Below are 21,165 nucleotides of genomic sequence, written 5' to 3'. Positions count from 1 at the left end.
CCACTTCATTGATATGAAATGGTTTGGGTGTCTATAGTGTCCCTTTAATGACAGGAGCCAAGAAGTAACTTGAGAACAAGTGTAAAGTGAAAATGTAATGGGGAAATTCATACTTAGTGGTACCCAAACCTACCTCAAAGGAGGTACAAAAAGAGTGGTAGGAGAGGTTGCAAGGCTAGAACCACATCTGACTGTGGCAAATGTTTTGTGAAGAGAAGACGGTAAAGGTGGTCAGATTCTAAATCAGCAGAACGAATTACAATGTTTATTTTAGAAGCATACAGTGTGGGTCTATTCACTGCATGTATCTACTGCTACCACATTTTCTTTCCTTTTTATAAGTATTGCAGTTATGAGGTGCTTTTTTTATTATCTAAAGAGGTTTTCAGTGTGTATGTTTACATTATTATTATTTTTTTATTTCCATTGATCCTCTTTTATTTCTGACTTGTTAGGTTGTTATATTATGATTACATTGGCATGTCATTAACAGATTGCCCATCCATTGCTGGAATGCCCTTCTTAGAAGGTAGTTATAATATTGTTTTTGTTCCCTCACAGTCTTCTGCTTTTACACTGATGGGAAAACAATTAGTTTTGTTAAAGCAATGCTGTGTTAGCATGTAGAGCAAATGATCTGAAAAGCATGGTTACTAATAACTATATTAATTTGGAATTAATTCCTTTCTTCTGCAGACTGTTTTAGTCAAGTTAACTGCAATCAACGAATGTCATTTATATGTGAAAACAAAAACCAGTCCCTGTTGGAAATTAATAGTACAAAATCACAAATACAAACTGGAAGTTGCCCTAAAAACTGGACATCATTCAGAGACAAGGTAATCGCTGAGCGTCGCAAAAACTTCCTTAGAAGTTTAGTTTTCTTTTGTTGGAAATAGCATATTCAAAGTGTGTGAAATTGTTGCTAAAATGTCTGTTTTGGTATGTGGTTATGGTTGGACTTTGCGGGTGAAATGTTTTTATTTATTTTTTAGCTGTCACACACATAGATGTTTATGTGTTTATGGCATTACATGTATGTGTCTATAAACCGTTGCATATTGTTTATGTGGATCTCCAAATTTCCACATTGCGTAACATATTTATATTTATGCCACAGTTTAATTATATTCATGTTGCCTTTAAAATCTTTTTTTTTTTTTGTCCTAATTTATTTTCAGTGTTTTCTACAAATTAAATCTAAATATCTAACATTCAATGATGCCATGGACGAATGCACAATTTATGGAGGAACCCTTCCTACCATCCTGAGCCAGTCAGAACAAGGTATCAACTAAAAATAATCTTTAAAAATGCTGTAATATTGGAAAAATTCAAATACTTTTAACTGCCATGATTGGCTCATGCCACCATGACCACTACACCATATACACTTTATTGCACTGTTACATAGTTACATAGTTAGATAGCTGAAAAGAGACTTGCGTCCATCAAGTTCAGCCTTCCTCACACCTGTTTTTTGCTGTTGATCCAAAAGAAAAAAAAACAAACCCAGTTTAAAGCACAATTTTGCAACAAGCTAGGACAAAAAATTCCTTCTTGACCCCAGAATGGCAGTCAGATTTATCCTTGAATCAAGCAGTTATTACCCTACATTGAAAGATTATATCCTTGAATATTCTGTCTTTGCAAGTATGCATCTAGTAGCTGTTTGAACATCTGTATGGACTCTGATAAAACCACTTCTTCAGGCAGAGAATTCCACATCCTGATTGTTCTTACAGTAAAAAACCCTTTCCTTTGCCTTAGACACTGTGATGTTTTTTCATTTGGTTTTGTTTTTTCAATCTTTATGTTGTACATTAGGCACTTTTGAAAACATTGTTTACCATGACTCTAATAAATCCCCATTGTATCCTGATCTCTGAGTGACCTACCCATTGCATAACTTTCTATATATTGTAGATCAAAATACACCAAAGACAGGCTAGCATGCTAAATCCATCACACTATTTCAGGGAGCATAGAATTGGGGCTTTGACATAATAACATAACATTTCTAAATGATTCAATAGTGTTCACAAAAACCTTTTTAAAAAAATGATATGCAAAAATTTCCATAGACTTTAATGGTGAGTTTTTCTAATTGTGATCTTTTGGGAAGCTAATTAATTTGACTCTTGTATTTTACTCTTGGGTAATAGTCAAACCTTGGAACAAACCACACACATACTTCATTGGCTCTTGAATGCTCCATATTTTGACATTCCCCGTGTTGTTCCATTTTTGTGTGTGTTTATCACTACATCATATAAGGATACGTGTCCTTCATGCAGTTTGAAGCTGCCCTTCTCAAAAATGTCAGTAACTAGCAACACTATTTGTAGAAGGAGAAGTTCTGTTGTAAACTTTTACAAAAGTGAAATGGGAAGAAGAAATAATGAATTAGTTTCCATGTTGACTGCTCCAAGTTTAGAGATCAGCTCCGCCAGTGATCCTTAAACAAAACTCCTAAATTGTTTCAACTCCTGATCAACATGCAGAATAAGCTATAATTTTATAAAATATTGTGATTACAAATTATGCAACAAAGGTAAAAAGTCGTACTTACAGGATTTTGATTCCCCCTCACCTTCAGATTTTAATATTCACCTGCTGCCAAATATTGCATCTCAGTTTTGGATTGGCTTGGGTCTACCTGAGCATACTAGAAGAGCCAGATGGATTGATAGCCAAGATATAACCTATTGGAACCATCATCCTATTGTAAAAGGGAAGATTAAAAGGTTTGACGTTGATGTAAGTGTCGACTCAAGAATGAAAATTGGCATACGTGGAAAATAACCAAAACACTTTAAACTGAGATTAATGTTTAATAAATCTGTTTTGTTTTTTAGGCATTTAACAAGGACCATAATGGACATTGTTATTACATTCTCAGTGACCCAGCCTCAACGTCTGCAGGAACGTGGGATTTTACATCGTGTGAAGAAATTAAAAATGTATCGCTCTGTCAAAAATACAAAAGTGTTTTTCCTTTTATATCCTTCCTGTAATAAGTATACTGATGGTGGGGGTGTTATGTTTAGTGTTTGGTTGTTTTTATTGTTTGTCTTGTTTTGTTTATTTAATAGTTTTTTTTTGTTTTTTAATCAGCCACAACATTAAAACCTCTGAAAGGCAAAGTGAATAACTATGATTATATTGTTACAATGGTACCTGTGGGTGGGATGTATTGGCCTCAAGTGAACAGTCCATTTTTGAATTTAGTTTCATGTGTTGGAAGCATAAAAAATAGGTAAGCCAAAAGATATGAGAGACATTCAAAAAATTATGCAGACTTGTGATGGCTAGATGACTGGGTCAGAACATCTCCAAAACAGCAAGTCTTGTGGGTTGTTCCCGGTATGCCGTGGTTAGTACCTACCAAAAGTAGTGCAAGGAAGGACCAAAACAGTGTTTTTCAAGCTAGATATCCTCCACTGGTTGAAAGGGGGGAGGGCAAGGGCCGATTTGACTAGGGAAGCAGGGGGCTAGTGTGCTTCAGTGCAGGGCCGGACTGGGAATGAAAAGCAGCCCTGGAAAAAAATTCCATACCAGCCCCGTAATGCATCGCGCCAGCATAGTGCGCAGATATGGAAGCAGGAAGAAAACTGAAAACTATCACTCAAGCATGAAAGAAATCGTTTGTGCGTGGAGAGAGTGCCGTTTGTGCGTGGAGGGGTGCTGTGTGCGTGGAGGGGTGCTGTGTGCGTGAAGGGGTGCTGTGTGCGTGGAAGGGTTCTGTGTGCGTGGAGGGGTTCTGTGTGCGTGGAGGGGTTCTGTGTGTGTGAAGGGATTCTGTGTGCGTGAAGGGGTTATGTGTGCGTGAAGGGGTTCTGTGTGCGTGGAGGGGTTCTGTGTGCGTGAAGGGGTTCTGTGTGCGTGGAGGGGTTCTGTGTGCGTGAAGGGGTTCTGTGTGCGTGATGGGGTTCTGTGTGCGTGAAGGGGTTCTGTGTGTGTGGAGGGGTGCTGTTTATGTGTGGAGGGGTGCTGTTTATGTGTGAAGGGGTTCTGTGTGCGTGGAGGGGTTCTGTGTGCGTGAAGGGGTTCTGTGTGCATGAAGGGGTTCTGTGTGCGTGGGGGGTTCTGTGTGTGTGTGGGGTTCTGTGTGTGTGGGGGGGGGTTCTGTGTGTGTGGGGGGTTCTGTGTGTGTGGGGGGGGTTCTGTGTGTGGGGGCGGATTCTGTGTGTGTGGGGGGTGCTGTTGGTGGGGGGGATGAGTGTAGTGTATGTAGGGGTGGGTTATAGCATTGATATATTTATACAAAAAAAAAACTTTATATTACTCCCCTCCCCCCTTACCTTTGGTCAGGGCCCAGGGGAGAGGGGGAACTTTTCAATCCCTGGTGGTCCAGTGGTGGCGCATGCTGTTCAGCCTGCAGCTCCTCTGGCTGCCGGCTGACTTCGCTCTCCTCCCACGAGAACAGCAGGCAGGTCGGAGCGTTGCCATGGTAACACACGGCAATGCTCCAACCTGCCTGCTCGCGGGAGGAGCGTTCTCGCTTGCAGGTTCCTGTCAGACCGGGTAGGGGAACAGAAGCTCCCCTACCCGGTCTGCCTGCTCGGCCACGCTACACTCTGTGACCGGCAGGAGGGGAGCGCATCCCCTCCTGCCGGTCACGCTGTAATTGCGGCCCGGGGGGTGTTATGTGGGGGTGTTATGTTTAGTGTTTGGTTGTTTTTATTGTTTGTCTTGTTTTGTTTATTTAATAGTTTTTTTTTGTTTTTTAATCAGCCACAACATTAAAACCTCTGAAAGGCAAAGTGAATAACTATGATTATATTGTTACAATGGTACCTGTGGGTGGGATGTATTGGCCTCAAGTGAACAGTCCATTTTTGAATTTAGTTTCATGTGTTGGAAGCATAAAAAATAGGTAAGCCAAAAGATATGAGAGACATTCAAAAAATTATGCAGACTTGTGATGGCTAGATGACTGGGTCAGAACATCTCCAAAACAGCAAGTCTTGTGGGTTGTTCCCGGTATGCCGTGGTTAGTACCTACCAAAAGTAGTGCAAGGAAGGACCAAAACAGTGTTTTTCAAGCTAGATATCCTCCACTGGTTGAAAGGGGGGAGGGCAAGGGCCGATTTGACTAGGGAAGCAGGGGGCTAGTGTGCTTCAGTGCAGGGCCGGACTGGGAATGAAAAGCAGCCCTGGAAAAAAATTCCATACCAGCCCCGTAATGCATCGCGCCAGCATAGTGCGCAGATATGGAAGCAGGAAGAAAACTGAAAACTATCACTCAAGCATGAAAGAAATCGTTTGTGCGTGGAGAGAGTGCCGTTTGTGCGTGGAGGGGTGCTGTGTGCGTGGAGGGGTGCTGTGTGCGTGAAGGGGTGCTGTGTGCGTGGAAGGGTTCTGTGTGCGTGGAGAGGTTCTGTGTGCGTGGAGGGGTTCTGTGTGTGTGAAGGGATTCTGTATGCGTGAAGGGGTTATGTGTGCGTGAAGGGGTTCTGTGTGCGTGGAGGGGTTCTGTGTGCGTGAAGGGGTTCTGTGTGCGTGGAGGGGTTCTGTGTGCGTGAAGGGGTTCTGTGTGCGTGATGGGGTTCTGTGTGCGTGAAGGGGTTCTGTGTGTGTGGAGGGGTGCTGTTTATGTGTGGAGGGGTGCTGTTTATGTGTGAAGGGGTTCTGTGTGCGTGGAGGGGTTCTGTGTGCGTGAAGGGGTTCTGTGTGCATGAAGGGGTTCTGTGTGCGTGGGGGGTTCTGTGTGTGTGTGGGGTTCTGTGTGTGTGTGGGGGGTTCTGTGTGTGTGGGGGGGTTCTGTGTGTGTGGGGGGGGTTCTGTGTGTGGGGGCGGATTCTGTGTGTGTGGGGGGGTGCTGTTGGTGGGGGGGATGAGTGTAGTGTATGTAGGGGTGAGTTATAGCATTGATATATTTATACAAAAAAAAAACTTTATATTACTCCCCTCCCCCCTTACCTTTGGTCAGGGCCCAGGGGAGAGGGGGAACTTTTCAAGGTGGTCCAGTGGTGGCGCATGCTGTTCAGCCTGCAGCTCCTCTGGCTGCCGGCTGACTTCGCTCTCCTCCCACGAGAACAGCAGGCAGGTCGGAGCGTTGCCATGGTAACACACGGCAATGCTCCAACCTGCCTGCTCGCGGGAGGAGCGTTCTCGCTTGCAGGTTCCTGTCAGACCGGGTAGGGGAACAGAAGCTCCCCTACCCGGTCTGCCTGCTCGGCCACGCTACACTCTGTGACCGGCAGGAGGGGAGCGCATCCCCTCCTGCCGGTCACGCTGTAATTGCGGCCCGGGCTGGTGCACACTAGGCGGCTGCGCACCGGCCCCCTAGTGTGCCGGCCCACCGTGAAATTTCCCGGTGTCCCGGTGGGCCAGTCCAGCCCTGCTTCAGTGTAAGGTAATGTAAGGGAGTGGCCATCTCCCCACATGCTGTCTAGGCTAGGCTGGGGTCCGATTGTTAAAGCTGTAGTCTCCACGTGAAGGGCCCAAAAGCCAGAGTTAATAAGATCAAATGAGGCACCCGCACACCAGTTAGCAGATGACCCCAGCCAGGCCGTAAATCCTAAAGAAAATAACACTGATAATTTACTTGAAAGACACACATTCTCAGGAGATGCCAGTCTAACTTGGCTGTCAAGCCCCGTCACTTTCAGTTGTTTTTTACATGTTCCCAAATCTTTTTTTATTTAGCAGGGAAAGATGGAGATGATGTAACACCTAATCCAGTACCGGAGGATCTGACATATAATGGTTATAGGTACAAGGTTCTTCAAAGTAACCTGACTTGGTATAAAGCCTTAGAACAATGTAATCAGTACAATATGAGTATGGCCAGTATCACAAACCAATACCAGCTTGCCTTCCTTTCTGTCCAGGTTCGTATTCTGAATCATTCCATGTGGATTGGACTCTCTAGCCAAGATGTAAGTTTATTTTAGTTCATTTTTTTACCCTGGCTACACTTAATCGGTTATGTATTCAAATTACCTCTCTTCCATATTGGCATGTTGTTGTTTTGTGTGTGTTAAATTGTATTTTTTATTTATTTCGGGGTTTTATATATATACAGATTGATGTAGTGTTCTACTCTTTGTTCTGTTTTTTTACTGGAGTCAACAACAGATGGCAAAATGGTAAACAAGTGAGTGTTAATCGCTGGTCTGACAGTGACGGGCAGTTTGGTCATTGTGTTTACATTGACACGGACGGATTATGGAAAACTGCAGTATGTGGCACAGAATTACTGTGAGCCTTTTGTTATCTGGCACCAGGTATGGGGGCTATGATTCTCTTTGTTTTTTTTGTCTCCCTAAGTGGTGTTCAGCTTTGCTTAATAACTCGGTAGGTCAGCATAAAGGTCTTTCTTTAAATCTAGTGCATATGAAGTTCTTCCCAAGTGAGACAATTCTAAATATTTCAGGAATCCTCTGATGGATATATGTTACATGATTTAATGGTGTTATTAACTAAGGAACACAAGTTTGACTGAATTTACATGATTTGTAATGTGGTAAATGCTTCAAAGGTATAATTTTATATGCATTCATTTTGGCTTACTCCATTTATTCAATCCATTCATTTTGGATACTCCATTTTCTTTTAAATGCATGTTAGAGATGTTGCAGTTTACATCACAGTCCGGTACAGTCCTGGCACAGTCAAAGCACACAATGTATTAGAGGAGAAAATGAAACCTTGTTTCTATTTGTTATCTTCTTTCTATGCTGACAGACAGCACGCCTTCCTACCTCCTTACACTTCCCTTCCTTTTCCATTGCCATTCCAGATATGAATAAATAAAGTAATAGAGTGGTGCACATTTCTATGTCACAGGTTAACACAATAATAAAGAAATATGTATTCCTGACCCGATAGTGTTAAAAAATATAGTAAAATCTTACCTTTATTCCATTCTGCTGTTGCTGGCTTTGCCCCTGATCTGCATGCTTGGTTGACATCATCAGAAGTGTTGCTGTAAGCCAATCACAATGCTTTCTCATAGAATTGGCTGAGACTGTCAAGGAGGCAGATCAGGGTCAGAGAAGCACAAGCCAAACACAGCTGTGGCCAATCAGCATTTCCTCAGAGATGTATTGAATCAATGAATCTCTACGAGGAAAGTTCAGTGTCTCCATGCAGAGAATGGAGACACTGAGTGTCAGGCAGTGTGCAGCACTGCCTCATGAAGCACCTCTAGTAGCCAGGGCTGCCATCAGAAATTTTGGGGCCCCTGACAAAGCACAAGGTCTGGGCCAGCCCCCCCGCCCCCTCCCTCCCAGGCCCGCCCACGCCCTACCTGGTACGATGACAATGATGCGGGACTGAATGTGTAGATGACTAATGTACACATCAGCCCCAATACATACAATAAAAACCAAAGAAAACCCCTATGCCTATTTTAATAGCTGGAGGTTTTCTAAGTATTATTCCAATGGTCATTAAATAGTAAGCTCACCGACCACATTAAGGGAAAACCTCTTGGCTGAGTCCTACACTAACAATTCACCTGCTTCTTTAAGCTGAAACGTAAAATGAGATTGGGATAGTGCGCAAGTAACTTTTTTCTTTGTTTTTTCTTTGTTTTTAGATATACCTCAATTGAAAAAATGCATAATTAAACACATGCATGTTTTCATTCTGGCAATATCTACTTAATGGTATTTTGTTGTTTGTTTGTTTATTATTTTTTGTTTATTTTTTTTATAGTATAGTATAGCAGTATAGTGTCCCTTTAACCAGACCTGAAGATTTCAAGACATGGATAGGGTTAATAGCACTTTAGACAGGGATAGGGTTAATATCACTAACAGTGCAGGACCATGGTTCGTCAGAGGTCATTTGTTATTGGAACAGAACTGATATCAGAGAATCTCTACAGCAGATGAAAGCACACTCTTTAGATTTCATGATTGCTTTTTATTTTTAAAGGGACACTCCAGGCACCCAGACCACTTCTGCTCATTGGAGTGGTCTGGGTGCCAACTCCCACTACTCCTAACCCTGCAAGTGTAATTATTGCAGTTTTTTCTAAACTGCAATAATTACCTTACAGGGTTAACTCCACCTCTAGTGGCTGTCTACTAGAGGTCACTTCCTGACTCATAGCACAGATTATCTGTGCTAGAGCGTCGCTGGACGTCCTCACGCTGTGTGAGGACCTCCAGCGTCGCTCATTTCCTCATAGGAAAGCATTGAAAATCTTTTTCAAAGCTTTCCTATGTAGAGCGCTAATGCACATGCGCGGCATTGCCGTGCATGCGCATTAGGTCTCCTTGGCCGGTGGGCGGGATCAGTCTCGCCCACCGGCCGACGGAGTTAGTAGGAGGAGCGGCGCGGAGGAGGAGGAGACAGCGACAAGGGACATCGTCGCTGCCTCAGGTAAGTGACTGAAGGGGTTTTCACCCCTTCAGTAACCGGGCATTGGGGGGTGGGAGGGAGAGGGTACCTCCAGTGCCAGGAAAACGGATTGTTTTCCTGGCACTGGAGTTTTCCTTTAACCCCTTAACGACCGCTGACGGTTCAGGACCGTCAGCGGTAAAACGTGCGTTTGGACCGCTGACGGTCCTGAACCGTCATAACGGTTTTGGGCTACTTACCTGATCGCCGTCGGTCCCACGGCGGCGATCAGTGCTCCACCCGGTCCAGGGGGGTTGCCTGTCTGCCCAGGCAGTCCCCCTTCGGCAGATCAGGACCCCACGGCCATGTGATCACTCGATCACATGACCGCAATAGGTGTCCATGTGTCTGCCTGCAGGGGGACTGTCTGTGCTGACAGGCAGTCTCCCTGCAAGTGAAAAATCCAAAATAAAGTGTAAAAAAAAAATCTGTGTAAAAAAAAAAAAATAATATGTGTATATATATGCTATATATACATGTATTATATCTATATATACCTATATATAATATATGTATATATATCATATATATAATGTCACACTAAGTGTATTTTTATATTTATATATACGTATATAATTATAAAAATACACTTATATTTAAATTACACACGAATATATACAATATATATAATAACTATATATATGGTATATATATATTATTATAAAATACAAATAATATGTTAATAAAAATAAATAACAAAAAATAAAAATAATTTTTAATAATTAAAAAAAAATTATATATATATATTCAGTTTTATTCTAACAGTATTTTGATATTGATATATATATATTTATATCAAAATATACTTAGAATGTAATGATATATATATCTATGTATAAATAAATAAATAAAAATAATACGAAATATACATATGTCCACATACATAATTACATAAATAATTTCATAAATATACACGTAGACGTCAAATATATAAATATGTATATATATTAAAATTCTACGTGCATATTTATGTAATATTTTTACCTAATTAAGTAATTTTAATGATTGCAATTTGAGGGACCTGCCTGCCAACCCAGGCCAAAAGTCCAGATAATTTAATTTGCTAGCACTGTGTTTAACCCTGTAACTTTCTATGACACCCTAAATCCTGTACATGGGGGTACTGTTTTACTCGGGAGACTTCGCTGAACACAAATATTAGTGTTTCAAAACAGTAAAACATATCACAGCAATGATATTGTCAGTGAAAGTGAAGTTTTTTGCATTTTTCACACACAAACAGCTCTTTCACTGAGGATATTATTGCTGTGATATATTTTACTGTTCTGATACACTAATATTTGTGTTCAGCGAAGTCTCCTGAGTATAACAGTACCCCACATGTAGAGGTTTTATAGTGTTTGTGAAAGTTACAGGGTCAAATATAAGGCTTGATTTTACTTTTTTTTTTTTTATTGAAATTTGTCAGATTGGTTAGGTTGCCTTTGAGAGCGTATGGTAGCCAAGGAATGAGAATTAGCCCCATGATGGCATACCATTTGCGAAAGAAGACAACCCAAGGTATTGCAAATGGGGTATGTTCAGCTTTTTTTAGTAGCCACTTAGTCACAAACACCGGCCAAAGTTAGCGTTTTTTGCATTTTTAACACACAAACAAATATAAATGCTAACTTTGGCCAGTGTTTGTGACTAGGTGGCTACTAAAAAAAACTGGACATACCCCATTTTGAATACCCTGGGTTGTCTACTTTAAAAAATATGTACATGTTAGGTGTGTTTCGGGGATTTATGACAGATAACGGTGTAACAATGTCACTATTGATACATTTAAAATATATATATATTGAAACAGCAATTTCCTACTTGTATTTATAGGCCTATAACTTGCAAAAAAAAGCAATAAAGCATGTAAACACTGGGTGTTTTTAAACTCGGGACAAAATTTTGAATCTATTTAGCAGTTTTTTTCATTAGCTTTTGTAGATAAGTAAAAGATTTTTCAAGTAAAAGTCCAAAAACATGTTTTTTTTTTTATTTTTCACCATATTTTATTATTTTTTTTAAATACAATATATGACATAATATATATACTGGTATGTAAAGAAAGCCCTTCTTGTCGTGAAAAAAACAGTATATAACTTGTATGGGAACCGTAAATGAGAGAGCGGAAAATTACAGCTAAACACAAACACCACAAAAGTGTTAAAACTGCTCTGGTCCTTAACGTACAAACATCGCAAAAACAGGCCGGTCCTGAAGGGGTTAAGTGTGAAATCTGACAACTGGATATGGACTACTAGAAGGTCAATTATTTTGTAGAAATAACTGAAGACAGGGGAAGAGTCAACGGCAGAGGGCACATGACAATGATAATCAATACAAGATATAATATCAAAATAATCATCATTTAGCGTAACCGAAGGCAGGGAAAGGGCAAAGCAGAGGGTATCTGAGAAATACAGGGTTAATTATAATTTTAAAATAGCAGAAGGCATGGAAAGGGTTAACAGCATAGCGGCTAGAAGGAGGTAATTTGGTATGTTGTTTGTGTAGTGTTTGGCCGGGCACTAGTAGTTACTATCTTTGTATAAATGTTGCAATACATTATTTCTAACTAACTCCACATAAAACAAACTACAGCAGGAAAACAACAGTCTGACTTCATTTATTTTTTGATTTTCATTGCAACATTTCTTGTTTTCTCTCCTGTGATGATGAATGGATGTATTCTGCTGGGCCTGGATCAAACAGTTTTATTACTCCATTCACTGTAACTTTTACCGTTAATGCTTTCAATTCTTATTTAATAACATAGATTCTTGGTCTGTAATAAAAGAAAAGAAAAAAAGCCCATTCTAGTCAGACACAAACTATCCCCCACCCCCATTTCCTAACGTTGGGAAAGCTCTTTGTAAAAATAGACAGGATAGTCCCACCCAGCTTAAGCGATGACTGTCCACAGACTGCACAGAAAGAACAGGGGCTGGAAACTGATCCAGCTGTGTAAAGCCTTACGTAGTCCTTATGGTCTGCCACAATAACTGCGCAATGCTAACCCCCACCTCTGCGTCCCTGACGCTACTTCTAGGACTTGTCTACACGCAGTCCCCTTCCAGTCCTACTCAAGATGCCAGACTTCTCACAGACGATCAGCTCCCAAAACTCCTCGGTACGTACTGCTAAATTATTTTAATAATAATTGGTAGATTAACCTGAGCTTAATTAGACTGCCCTGAATACAAACAGATATGTGATGTGTGATTAGCACCTTTATTTATTTATTACTGGCATTTATAAAGCGCCAACATACTCCGCAGCACCGTACAATTGGGAAAAAGACAACACAATCTAAACAGACTTACAAGTGTCAGGTGGTTTCCAATGGAAGAAAGAAAAACTCTTATAACAGGTTTGAAGGAGTTAAGGATCTCTTGTGATTATTTCCCATGACATTGAATGTGGGTTAAGTGTTCTAGGAGAAGCAATCTCTGACTCCCACGAGCCTCAGACTGCCAACTTCAGTGTTTCAGTTAATAAAAATATTATGGATATATGAGAGCAAGGATCTCCCAGAATAGTTATGGTGCACAAAATGTAATTTAACTACTCCAGTCATGATTATTTGTCTGAATGTTGGTGGCGTTTTGATAATGACGCTTTCTTTTTTTTTTTACTTATTTAATATTTTATTCTTTTTCTTATTATAAAAGACATAGACAACATCATATGCAATACCATTTTACAATAATACATTGCGTATTACATATTTCAAGTGTAAACATATCCAACATACAATACATTGACAACAATCCAGGCTGAGGGCTCTCAGGAGTCAGAATAAATTTCAGTTTGATATTTTTATATTCCTGTTATGGCAGTAAGATATCCTTATGTCAAATGTAAGCAGGGATTATCTATGGGTTAATTTTTCTGTATAATACCCAGCCAGTTTTTCAAAGTATTTGGTTCTTTGGTTATCCCTATCTCCATTTTAACTGGTAAATTAGTTGAGATTTTACTTCCTCCCACACTGGGGTTTCCCTAGTTTTCCATTTCCTAGCAATTAATATTTTAGCTGCTAACAATATATGGATTATCAGAGCAGCAAATTGGTCAAAATTCTGAGACATATATAGTTGTAACAGGAAAATCTCTGGTTTCTTATCGATATTAATTCCTGTCCATGATTCAATATTCATATTTATCATAGACCAATATCTTTTTATTAGTCCACATTCCCACCATATATGTAACATTCCTGCCCTGTGTGCCCCGCAGCGCCAGCATTTATCCGAGGCATCAGGGTACATTTTAGCTAATCTATCTGGCGTTAAGTACCATCTATTCATGATTTTATATTGAAGTTCCACTAGGTTCAAACAGTGTAAATTTTTTGTAATCAGATTTAATGCTTTCGTCCAGTCATTATGTTACTATCTAACTCCTTTTCCCATTTTGTTATTACCAAACCAATAATTTCTTCCGGGTCAATTTCAATTAAATTAAAACACTTAGAGACTAACTTCTTAATAGTGGTATGATTTTTTAATAGTTGTTCCAATATTACTTGTTTCCCTGAATAGTTTTTAGGTAAATGCTCTTTAAGATACCCCTTTATTCTCATATAGGTAAATATCTCTTTAGATTGCAACTCGTATTCTTCTGTTAGAGCATTACAATCTTTTACCATACCATTGTCTACTCTATTATATTGTTGATTTTATTAACCCCTGCCTTAATCCAACTCTGAATATTAAGATCAATAATATTTTTTTGCAGCTGTCCAAAATCAATGCTAGTAAGCAATTTGTCTTGTAAGTCTAGATCTTTTCTTAGTTTATTCCATATGGGTATTATATTATTTAGAATCAGACCCTTAGCATAATTTCCCTGTCTGGGATTTTTTCTAAGGTCTGTCTTCCAGAAAAGAAAATGTATATCCTCCTTTATTTCATCGTTGAGTAGACTCTGTTCCATTTAAAAACAAATTTGTTCTTTAGCTGAATCGGATTGGGTTATTATTGCTTGTGCTATATTACATACTCTCCATGTATGATTTAGTTGTGGAATTCCCAGCCCACCCAATTTTATCTTTAACATTGAGTGATTACGACTTAATCTAGGACGTTTTTGGCCCCAAATAAATTTATTAATAATTGATTGTGCTAAGGATAGCCAGCTTTCTGAGCAATATAAGGGTAGCATACGGAAGAGATACACCCACTTTGGGTATATATAAAATTTTATAATATTTATTCTACCCCACCATGATACTTCAATTCCCTTCCAATTATTCAAGGTTTTTGCTGTATCTTTCATTAGCCTTAAAAAATTTTGTTCCATCATGCTATTCGGTTCATTAGTAATTTCTATGCCCAAAACTTCCATAGTATTTTTTTCGCAATTAAATCCGAATTTGTCATATAGCTTTTGCTTAGTACTTAACGTAAGATTAAATGAGAGTGCAGCAGACTTACTTAGATTTAGTTTATATCCTGAATAAAGTGAATATTCTCCTATAGATTCCATGACCTTTTCCATGGATTTCACGGGGTCCCTCAGTGTGAGTACCACATCATCTGCATACATTGTGAGCTTTAGTGATTCTTTCTCTAATTCTATTCCTTTTATGGAATCGTCAACTCTAATTTTGTGTGCTAAAGGTTCGAGGCTGATCAAGTATAAAAGTGGGGACAGGGGACAGCCCTGTCTTGTTCCATTTGTCAACTGGAACCATTCGGAAGAAAAACCACTTCCCACTACCCTAGCAGTTGGAACTGTGTATAAAGCCATAATGGCCCTGGTGATATTACCTTGAATTCCAAAACCAGATAGGGCTTTCTCCAGAAAGTCCCACCTTACCCTGTCAAAGGCCTTTTCTGCATCTAATGACAGGGCAAGGAGGGGAATATTGCGTCTAGTTGCCAGATCTGCCACATCTATCAATCTTCTAATATTAGAAGTTGGGGCTCTACTGGATATAAACCCCACCTGGTCCTGATGAATAATACTTGTTATTATATTAGAGATCCTACCTGCTAGTACAGAAGAATAAATTTTGATATCACTGTTAAGTAGTGAAATGGGTCTATAATTTATTACAAGTTCCGGATTTTTCCCAGGCTTTAAAATTGGAACTATGTGGGCCTTTAACAATTCGCTGGGGATATTTCCATGTGACATAAAGTCATTAAATAGTTTGGTGAGTGGCTCTATTATATTTCCCTTAAAGGTTCTATAAAAACAATTACTGAACCCGTCCGGTCCTGGTGCTTTTTTTTATTTTAATTTTTTAATTGCAAATTCTACTTCATTTTGTAGGATAGGTTCATTTAATGCTTTCAATTGAGCTTCTGTTATACATGGAAGTTTAAGTTCAGTAAAAAATTCGGAGATATCATCAGTACTATTTCTCCCAGGTAGGTTATATAGATCTGCGTAGTACTTTTGAAATGCGTTACCGATCTTCTCTGGTGACAAGACTACTTCTTCTCCATTTATTTTTAATTTAGAGATAATTTTTTTGATTTTTTCTTTTTTTAATCTATTTGTTAGTAGTTTATCCGCTTTATTCCCTTTATAGTACCAATTTCTTCTTAGGCGTTCTAACGCAAGGTTAGACTTATTTATCAAAATATTATTAATGCTCTCTTTTATTTCTTTTAATTCTTTACTATTTTCAAGCGATATGTTTTTTTTATTCTGTTTTTCCAACCTATCGTAATCTATATAGAGTTGTGCCAAGTTTCGTGAGTTTCTTTTTTTTCCTCTGTGCCCACTTTTATAAAGCTTCCCCTGATTGTACATTTAAACGCACACCAGAGCGTAGATAAAGAGATCTCAGAATTATTATTTTCTCTGAAATAGTCTTCTATAGCTTTTTGTATTATATCCACATTTTGTTTTTTTTTTTTAACAAGTATTCATTCAATCTCCAGTTAGATCTAGTTTTAGCAAATTCTTCTTTGATTTCTAGAATTAGAGCATTATGATCTGACCATGGGATATTAGTAATCAGAATTTTCTTGACCCTTCTAACAATATTAATTTCTGTCAATATGTAATCTATTCTTGAGTATACCTGATGCGGGAAGGAAAAACAGGTATAGTCCCTTTCCATAGGATGCCATATGCGCCAGATATCCATAAGGCCTGCCTTTTTAATTGTCTCATTAAATTTTAGGGAGGATTGTTCTGACTGTCCCTTGTTCTCATTATTTTTTAGTTTATTTCTATCCATGTTAGGGTCTAGTATACAATTGAAGTCACCCATATATATTATTTTCCCTTGTTTAATTTTTTCGACTTTATTCACAAGTTTATTTAAGAACCTTATGGGAGCTTTATTGGGCGCATATAAATTTACAATCGTATATATCTGATTATTTATCTCTCCAATTATTATAAGAGTCCTTCCTTCGTCATCTGAAACTTGGTGGATTAACTTAAAATCTATTTTCGCGGATTGGGTAATGTAATGTGCACATTAGCATAAAAACTATATGTGAACTCAAAAAAGTTCAAGCAGTAGGCTCCAGTCCAGTCCGTGAAAAAAAATATATAAGTGGATAAACGGATAGTGCCCAGACGACCAAGCCGTCTTACGGAGAGGGAGCTCAAACACCAGCCAAACAAATTTTTTTTCACGGACTGGACTGGAGCCTACTGCTTGAACTTTTTTGAGTTCACATATAGTTTTTATGCTAATGTGCACATCTCGGATTTTTTACATCAGTCCTTTGTCGACAAGAATATGAATAAGGGGCCCCTTACTATTCATCACGATTACATCTGATACTGGACATTTTGAGATGTTGTTTCATTTTTTATGATTAGTTTATTATACAATAAATGATATTTTGTTATACTCTTATATATATGTGTAGAGTATTCTGATTCAGATAAGACTCACCCAGTACATTCAATTGTGGTTTATGGTGGTTATTGTGGTGATCTCGGCGAGATTGGTCATTTTTAAGTTTATTGATATTTTCATCTTGATTTTTATGTAGATCTGCATAATTAATTGGAGCGCTCACATACCAGTTATATCTTTTCGGTTTCATTTAATAAGTCGCTCCCTTGTATGTGACGCAGCCCTACTGTTATTTCATCCCATTGGGTATATTTATTTCTCACTGTCAGTCCATATTACATTTATATTTCTTCTTTCTACCTTCTCCTTATCTTGGGGTGAAAAATAGTTTGAAAGTCTTTTTTCATTTCTTTGGTCGGATTTTTTTTCTCTTTTGTTTCCCAGCTTGAGTTCACTTTTTTTGTTTGCCATTATTGCTCTTTCTTATAAAAAATTAGTAAGAGCAGGGTAGTATATATCAGATAGAAGGAAAAAAAAAATAAAAAAAGTTTTTATATTACTCTTTCCTCCTTCGGTCTTTCTTTCACTTGATTTTATCCAGTATCCACAGACTGCACAGAAAGAACAGGGGCTGGAAACTGATCCAGCTGTGTAAAGCCTTACGTAGTCCTTATGGTCTGCCACAATAACTGCGCAATGCTAACCCCCACCTCTGCGTCCCTGACGCTACTTCTAGGACTTGTCTACACGCAGTCCCCTTCCAGTCCTACTCAAGATGCCAGACTTCTCACAGACGATCAGCTCCTAAAACTCCTCGGTACGTACTGCTAAATTATTTTAATAATAATTGGTAGATTAACCTGAGCTTAATTAGACTGCCCTGAATACAAACAGATATGTGATGTGTGATTAGCACCTTTATTTATTTATTACTGGCATTTATAAAGCGCCAACATACTCCGCAGCACCGTACAATTGGGAAAAAGACAACACAATCTAAACAGACTTACAAGTGTCAGGTGGTTTCCAATGGAAGAAAGAAAAACTCTTATAACAGGTTTGAAGGAGTTAAGGATCTCTTGTGATTATTTCCCATGACATTGAATGTGGGTTAAGTGTTCTAGGAGAAGCAATCTCTGACTCCCACCAGCCTCAGACAGCCAACTTCAGTGTTTCAGTTAATAAAAATATTATGGATATATGAGAGCAAGGATCTCCCAGAATAGTTATGGTGCACAAAATGTAATTTAACTACTCCAGTCATGATTATTTGTCTGAATGTTGGTGGCGTTTTGATAATGACGCTTTCTAAGGATGCCATTAAATCAACATACAGTAAGTACAGTTTCATGGCATTGTTTTGACATAGTTAATTGTCTGACAGTATCAGCTGACACTCAAAGCCAATTAATTTTGTCCAAACACAGGCAGAACCGATATCACTAATATGGAAACTCAAACCTTACCTTTAGCAAGATCTGGACAGGGCCAAAATGTGGCTCCCTGGGGACCCAGGTAGATGTCGTGCCATTTGAAAAACGTGTAACTTTTATTTGAAGGATTCCACACCAGGATGCATTGACCTATAACCACTACACACAATGTAGTGAATATGCTGCATAGACTGCTCCTTTAAAAAATAGGAATTCCAGATTAAAGGTATAAGATTTTAAAAGTGATTAATCAATATGAAAATGAATGGGATTGTCCTGATGCATCCAGTTGTAGAGCTTTACCAAAGAAAGGCTTTTTACAATATATTTCAATAGCTGTTCTAGAATGCATCATCATTCTCCTGCGTTCTGAAACTCAATCTCTCTTAAACTGACCTTCTTATTTTTCTTCCTCATAATGCTAACCCTCCTCTTTAGCTCTTCCTGCAGGTTGACTTTGGCTTTGAGAGAGTTGTAGAAGAAGCATATTGGTTTAATATAGGTGAGAGCAAGGATTTATGGCGCTTGTTTTGTATAAATTTGCCAGCTGATCCTTCCCAAACCAGAGTCTCTACTTTCTGGCCGTACAATCAGCCGGTACTTGCAAGCCCACTGTCTACATGTTATCTTTGATTATTTCCGCCTCATATGCAGTCTGTTGCTAGAACCTGCTGGTTCCACCTCAAAAACATTGCTCTCATCTGCTCCTTTCTCATGCAAGATGCTGCCAACGAGCTTGTTCAATTAATTTCTGGAATTGATTACTGTAATTCTTTTCTAATTGATCTCCCGAAAGCTGTACTGCCTTGCTACAGTTTGTAATGAATGCTGCCGCCAGACTGATCTTTCACACCTGTCACTCCTCTCACACCTCGTCCTCCCTGTCTGTCAATCCTTACATTGGCTTCCTGTATCCTTTAGAAGTCAATTCAAAATACTAACCATTGGGGGCGTGGCCTACGACTGAACTGAGCGGACGTCTTTCCACGGAGCTCCGCTCCGACACAGAGAAATACCACGGAAAATACCGCAAAATCGCGGCAAACCAACCCGAGAGACAGACACCCCCCAAGCAGAGAGAATGGGGAAGAAAAATAAGAGACACCAAGGTCCGACCAAGCCCCAGCAACCAGATATCAGACTGGCCTTCGAGAGGCCTGCGACCTCACAGAGACCCAAGATGGCGCCTGAGGCCCGCGAAACACCCGAGGTATCTGAAGCCTCTCAGGAGGAGGAAGACTCAATGCCTTCTCCTCGATCCTACACCACGGAGTCTGAGGAGGACGAAGCACCTGCCACAAAAGGTGACATTAAAAGGCTCCTGACGGAGATGAGACAAATCTGGAGGAGCGACCTGCAGACAGTGCAGACAGAGGTGGAGGAGGTACGGCAAAAAATCAGTAGCCTGGAAACAAGGGAAGCCTCCAGGGAGGAAAAGATCCAGACCTCAAATCGAGACATACAAGACCTTGCCTCACAGGTAAAACAAATTAGACGCACAATCACCACAATGGAGGTCAGACACAGGCGACGAAACTTACGCCTTAGAGGCATCCCAGAAGAGATCGGCACTGCACAGCTCCTACCCTATACTCACACCCTCCTGACAGCCATGGGAATAACAGACGCACATAACCTACCTATGATCACCTCGGCGTTTAGGGTAAGGAAGTCCGCTGCAGCGCCCACCGCGGCACCCAGAGATGTTATTGTGCTGACTCGGGATATCTCCGTTAGAACTGCCGTAATGTCTAAGTCCAGAGAACTAGGAACAACATTGATCGAAGGCCACAGGGTAGCCATATACCCAGACACACCATTCTCCGTACTTGTGGAGAAAAGAAAACTAGCACCTGTAGCCAGGTCACTGAGGGACGCCAATATCAGGTACCGCTGGGGCATAGAGGGGTCCCTCCTCACAGAAGTTGAGGGAGAGAGATACGAGCTCACCTCAGAGGACGACCTGGAAAACTTCCTACAAAAAGCCGGTTTGATACGCATGCCGCAGCAAAGGACATCACCTCCCACCATGAATCAAGTGCAACAAGAGAGAACCGTCGAAAAATGGCACAGCGCACCGTCCAGCAGCACCGTAAAGAGATTGACTCCACTTCCCAAGGCTGCTAAATCAAGACCCAACAAGTAGCGGAGACCACGCAGAGTCGGACTGAGCACAAAGACCCTCTAAAGGACACTGTTACTCTATGGTATACGGGACTTAGCCATCTAGTTTCACTTTAAAGACATCTAAGACTGACCAACGTATGGCCAGAGTTCCCTATTTGTTTTACCTGTTGCCTACAATATACCCATTAAGACATAAATATGTACACGTTGTATACTTAAACGAATATAATGGAACAGATGTATATGTTATTCTAAATCGAATAAAATACAAATTTAAAAAAAAAAAAAAAAAAAATACTAACCATTACCTATAAAGCTCTAAAGAACTCTAGCTCCTTTTATATTTCTTCATTAATTCATAGATATGCTCCTTCTTGGTGTCTCTGCTCTGCCGGTGACCTTATCCTGTTTGCTGCCCGCACCCTTACTATTAACTCGCGCTTGCAGGACTTCTCGCGGATGGCTCCA

The 21,165-nt window shown here is 39.8% G+C and overlaps 1 protein-coding gene across 1 annotated transcript in view; it reads left to right on the top strand.

Annotated features, from left to right (window-relative positions):
- Nucleotides 1–488: 488 nt before the first annotated feature.
- LY75 (lymphocyte antigen 75) overlaps nucleotides 489–21,165 on the top strand; it is a 176,616-nt gene continuing 155,939 nt past the window's right edge. The window contains exons 1-4 of the mRNA XM_063429399.1: nucleotides 489–529; nucleotides 697–839; nucleotides 1,182–1,287; nucleotides 12,410–12,490. Of these exons, the coding sequence (XP_063285469.1) occupies nucleotides 514–529; nucleotides 697–839; nucleotides 1,182–1,287; nucleotides 12,410–12,490 (346 nt within the window). The 5' untranslated portion in view covers nucleotides 489–513. The remainder of the gene's footprint in view (nucleotides 530–696; nucleotides 840–1,181; nucleotides 1,288–12,409; nucleotides 12,491–21,165) is intronic.

This window comes from Pelobates fuscus, chromosome 8 (genome assembly GCF_036172605.1).
Source record: "Pelobates fuscus isolate aPelFus1 chromosome 8, aPelFus1.pri, whole genome shotgun sequence".
Lineage (NCBI taxonomy): Eukaryota > Metazoa > Chordata > Amphibia > Anura > Pelobatidae > Pelobates > Pelobates fuscus.
This window is presented reverse-complemented; position numbering and strand designations above follow the sequence as displayed.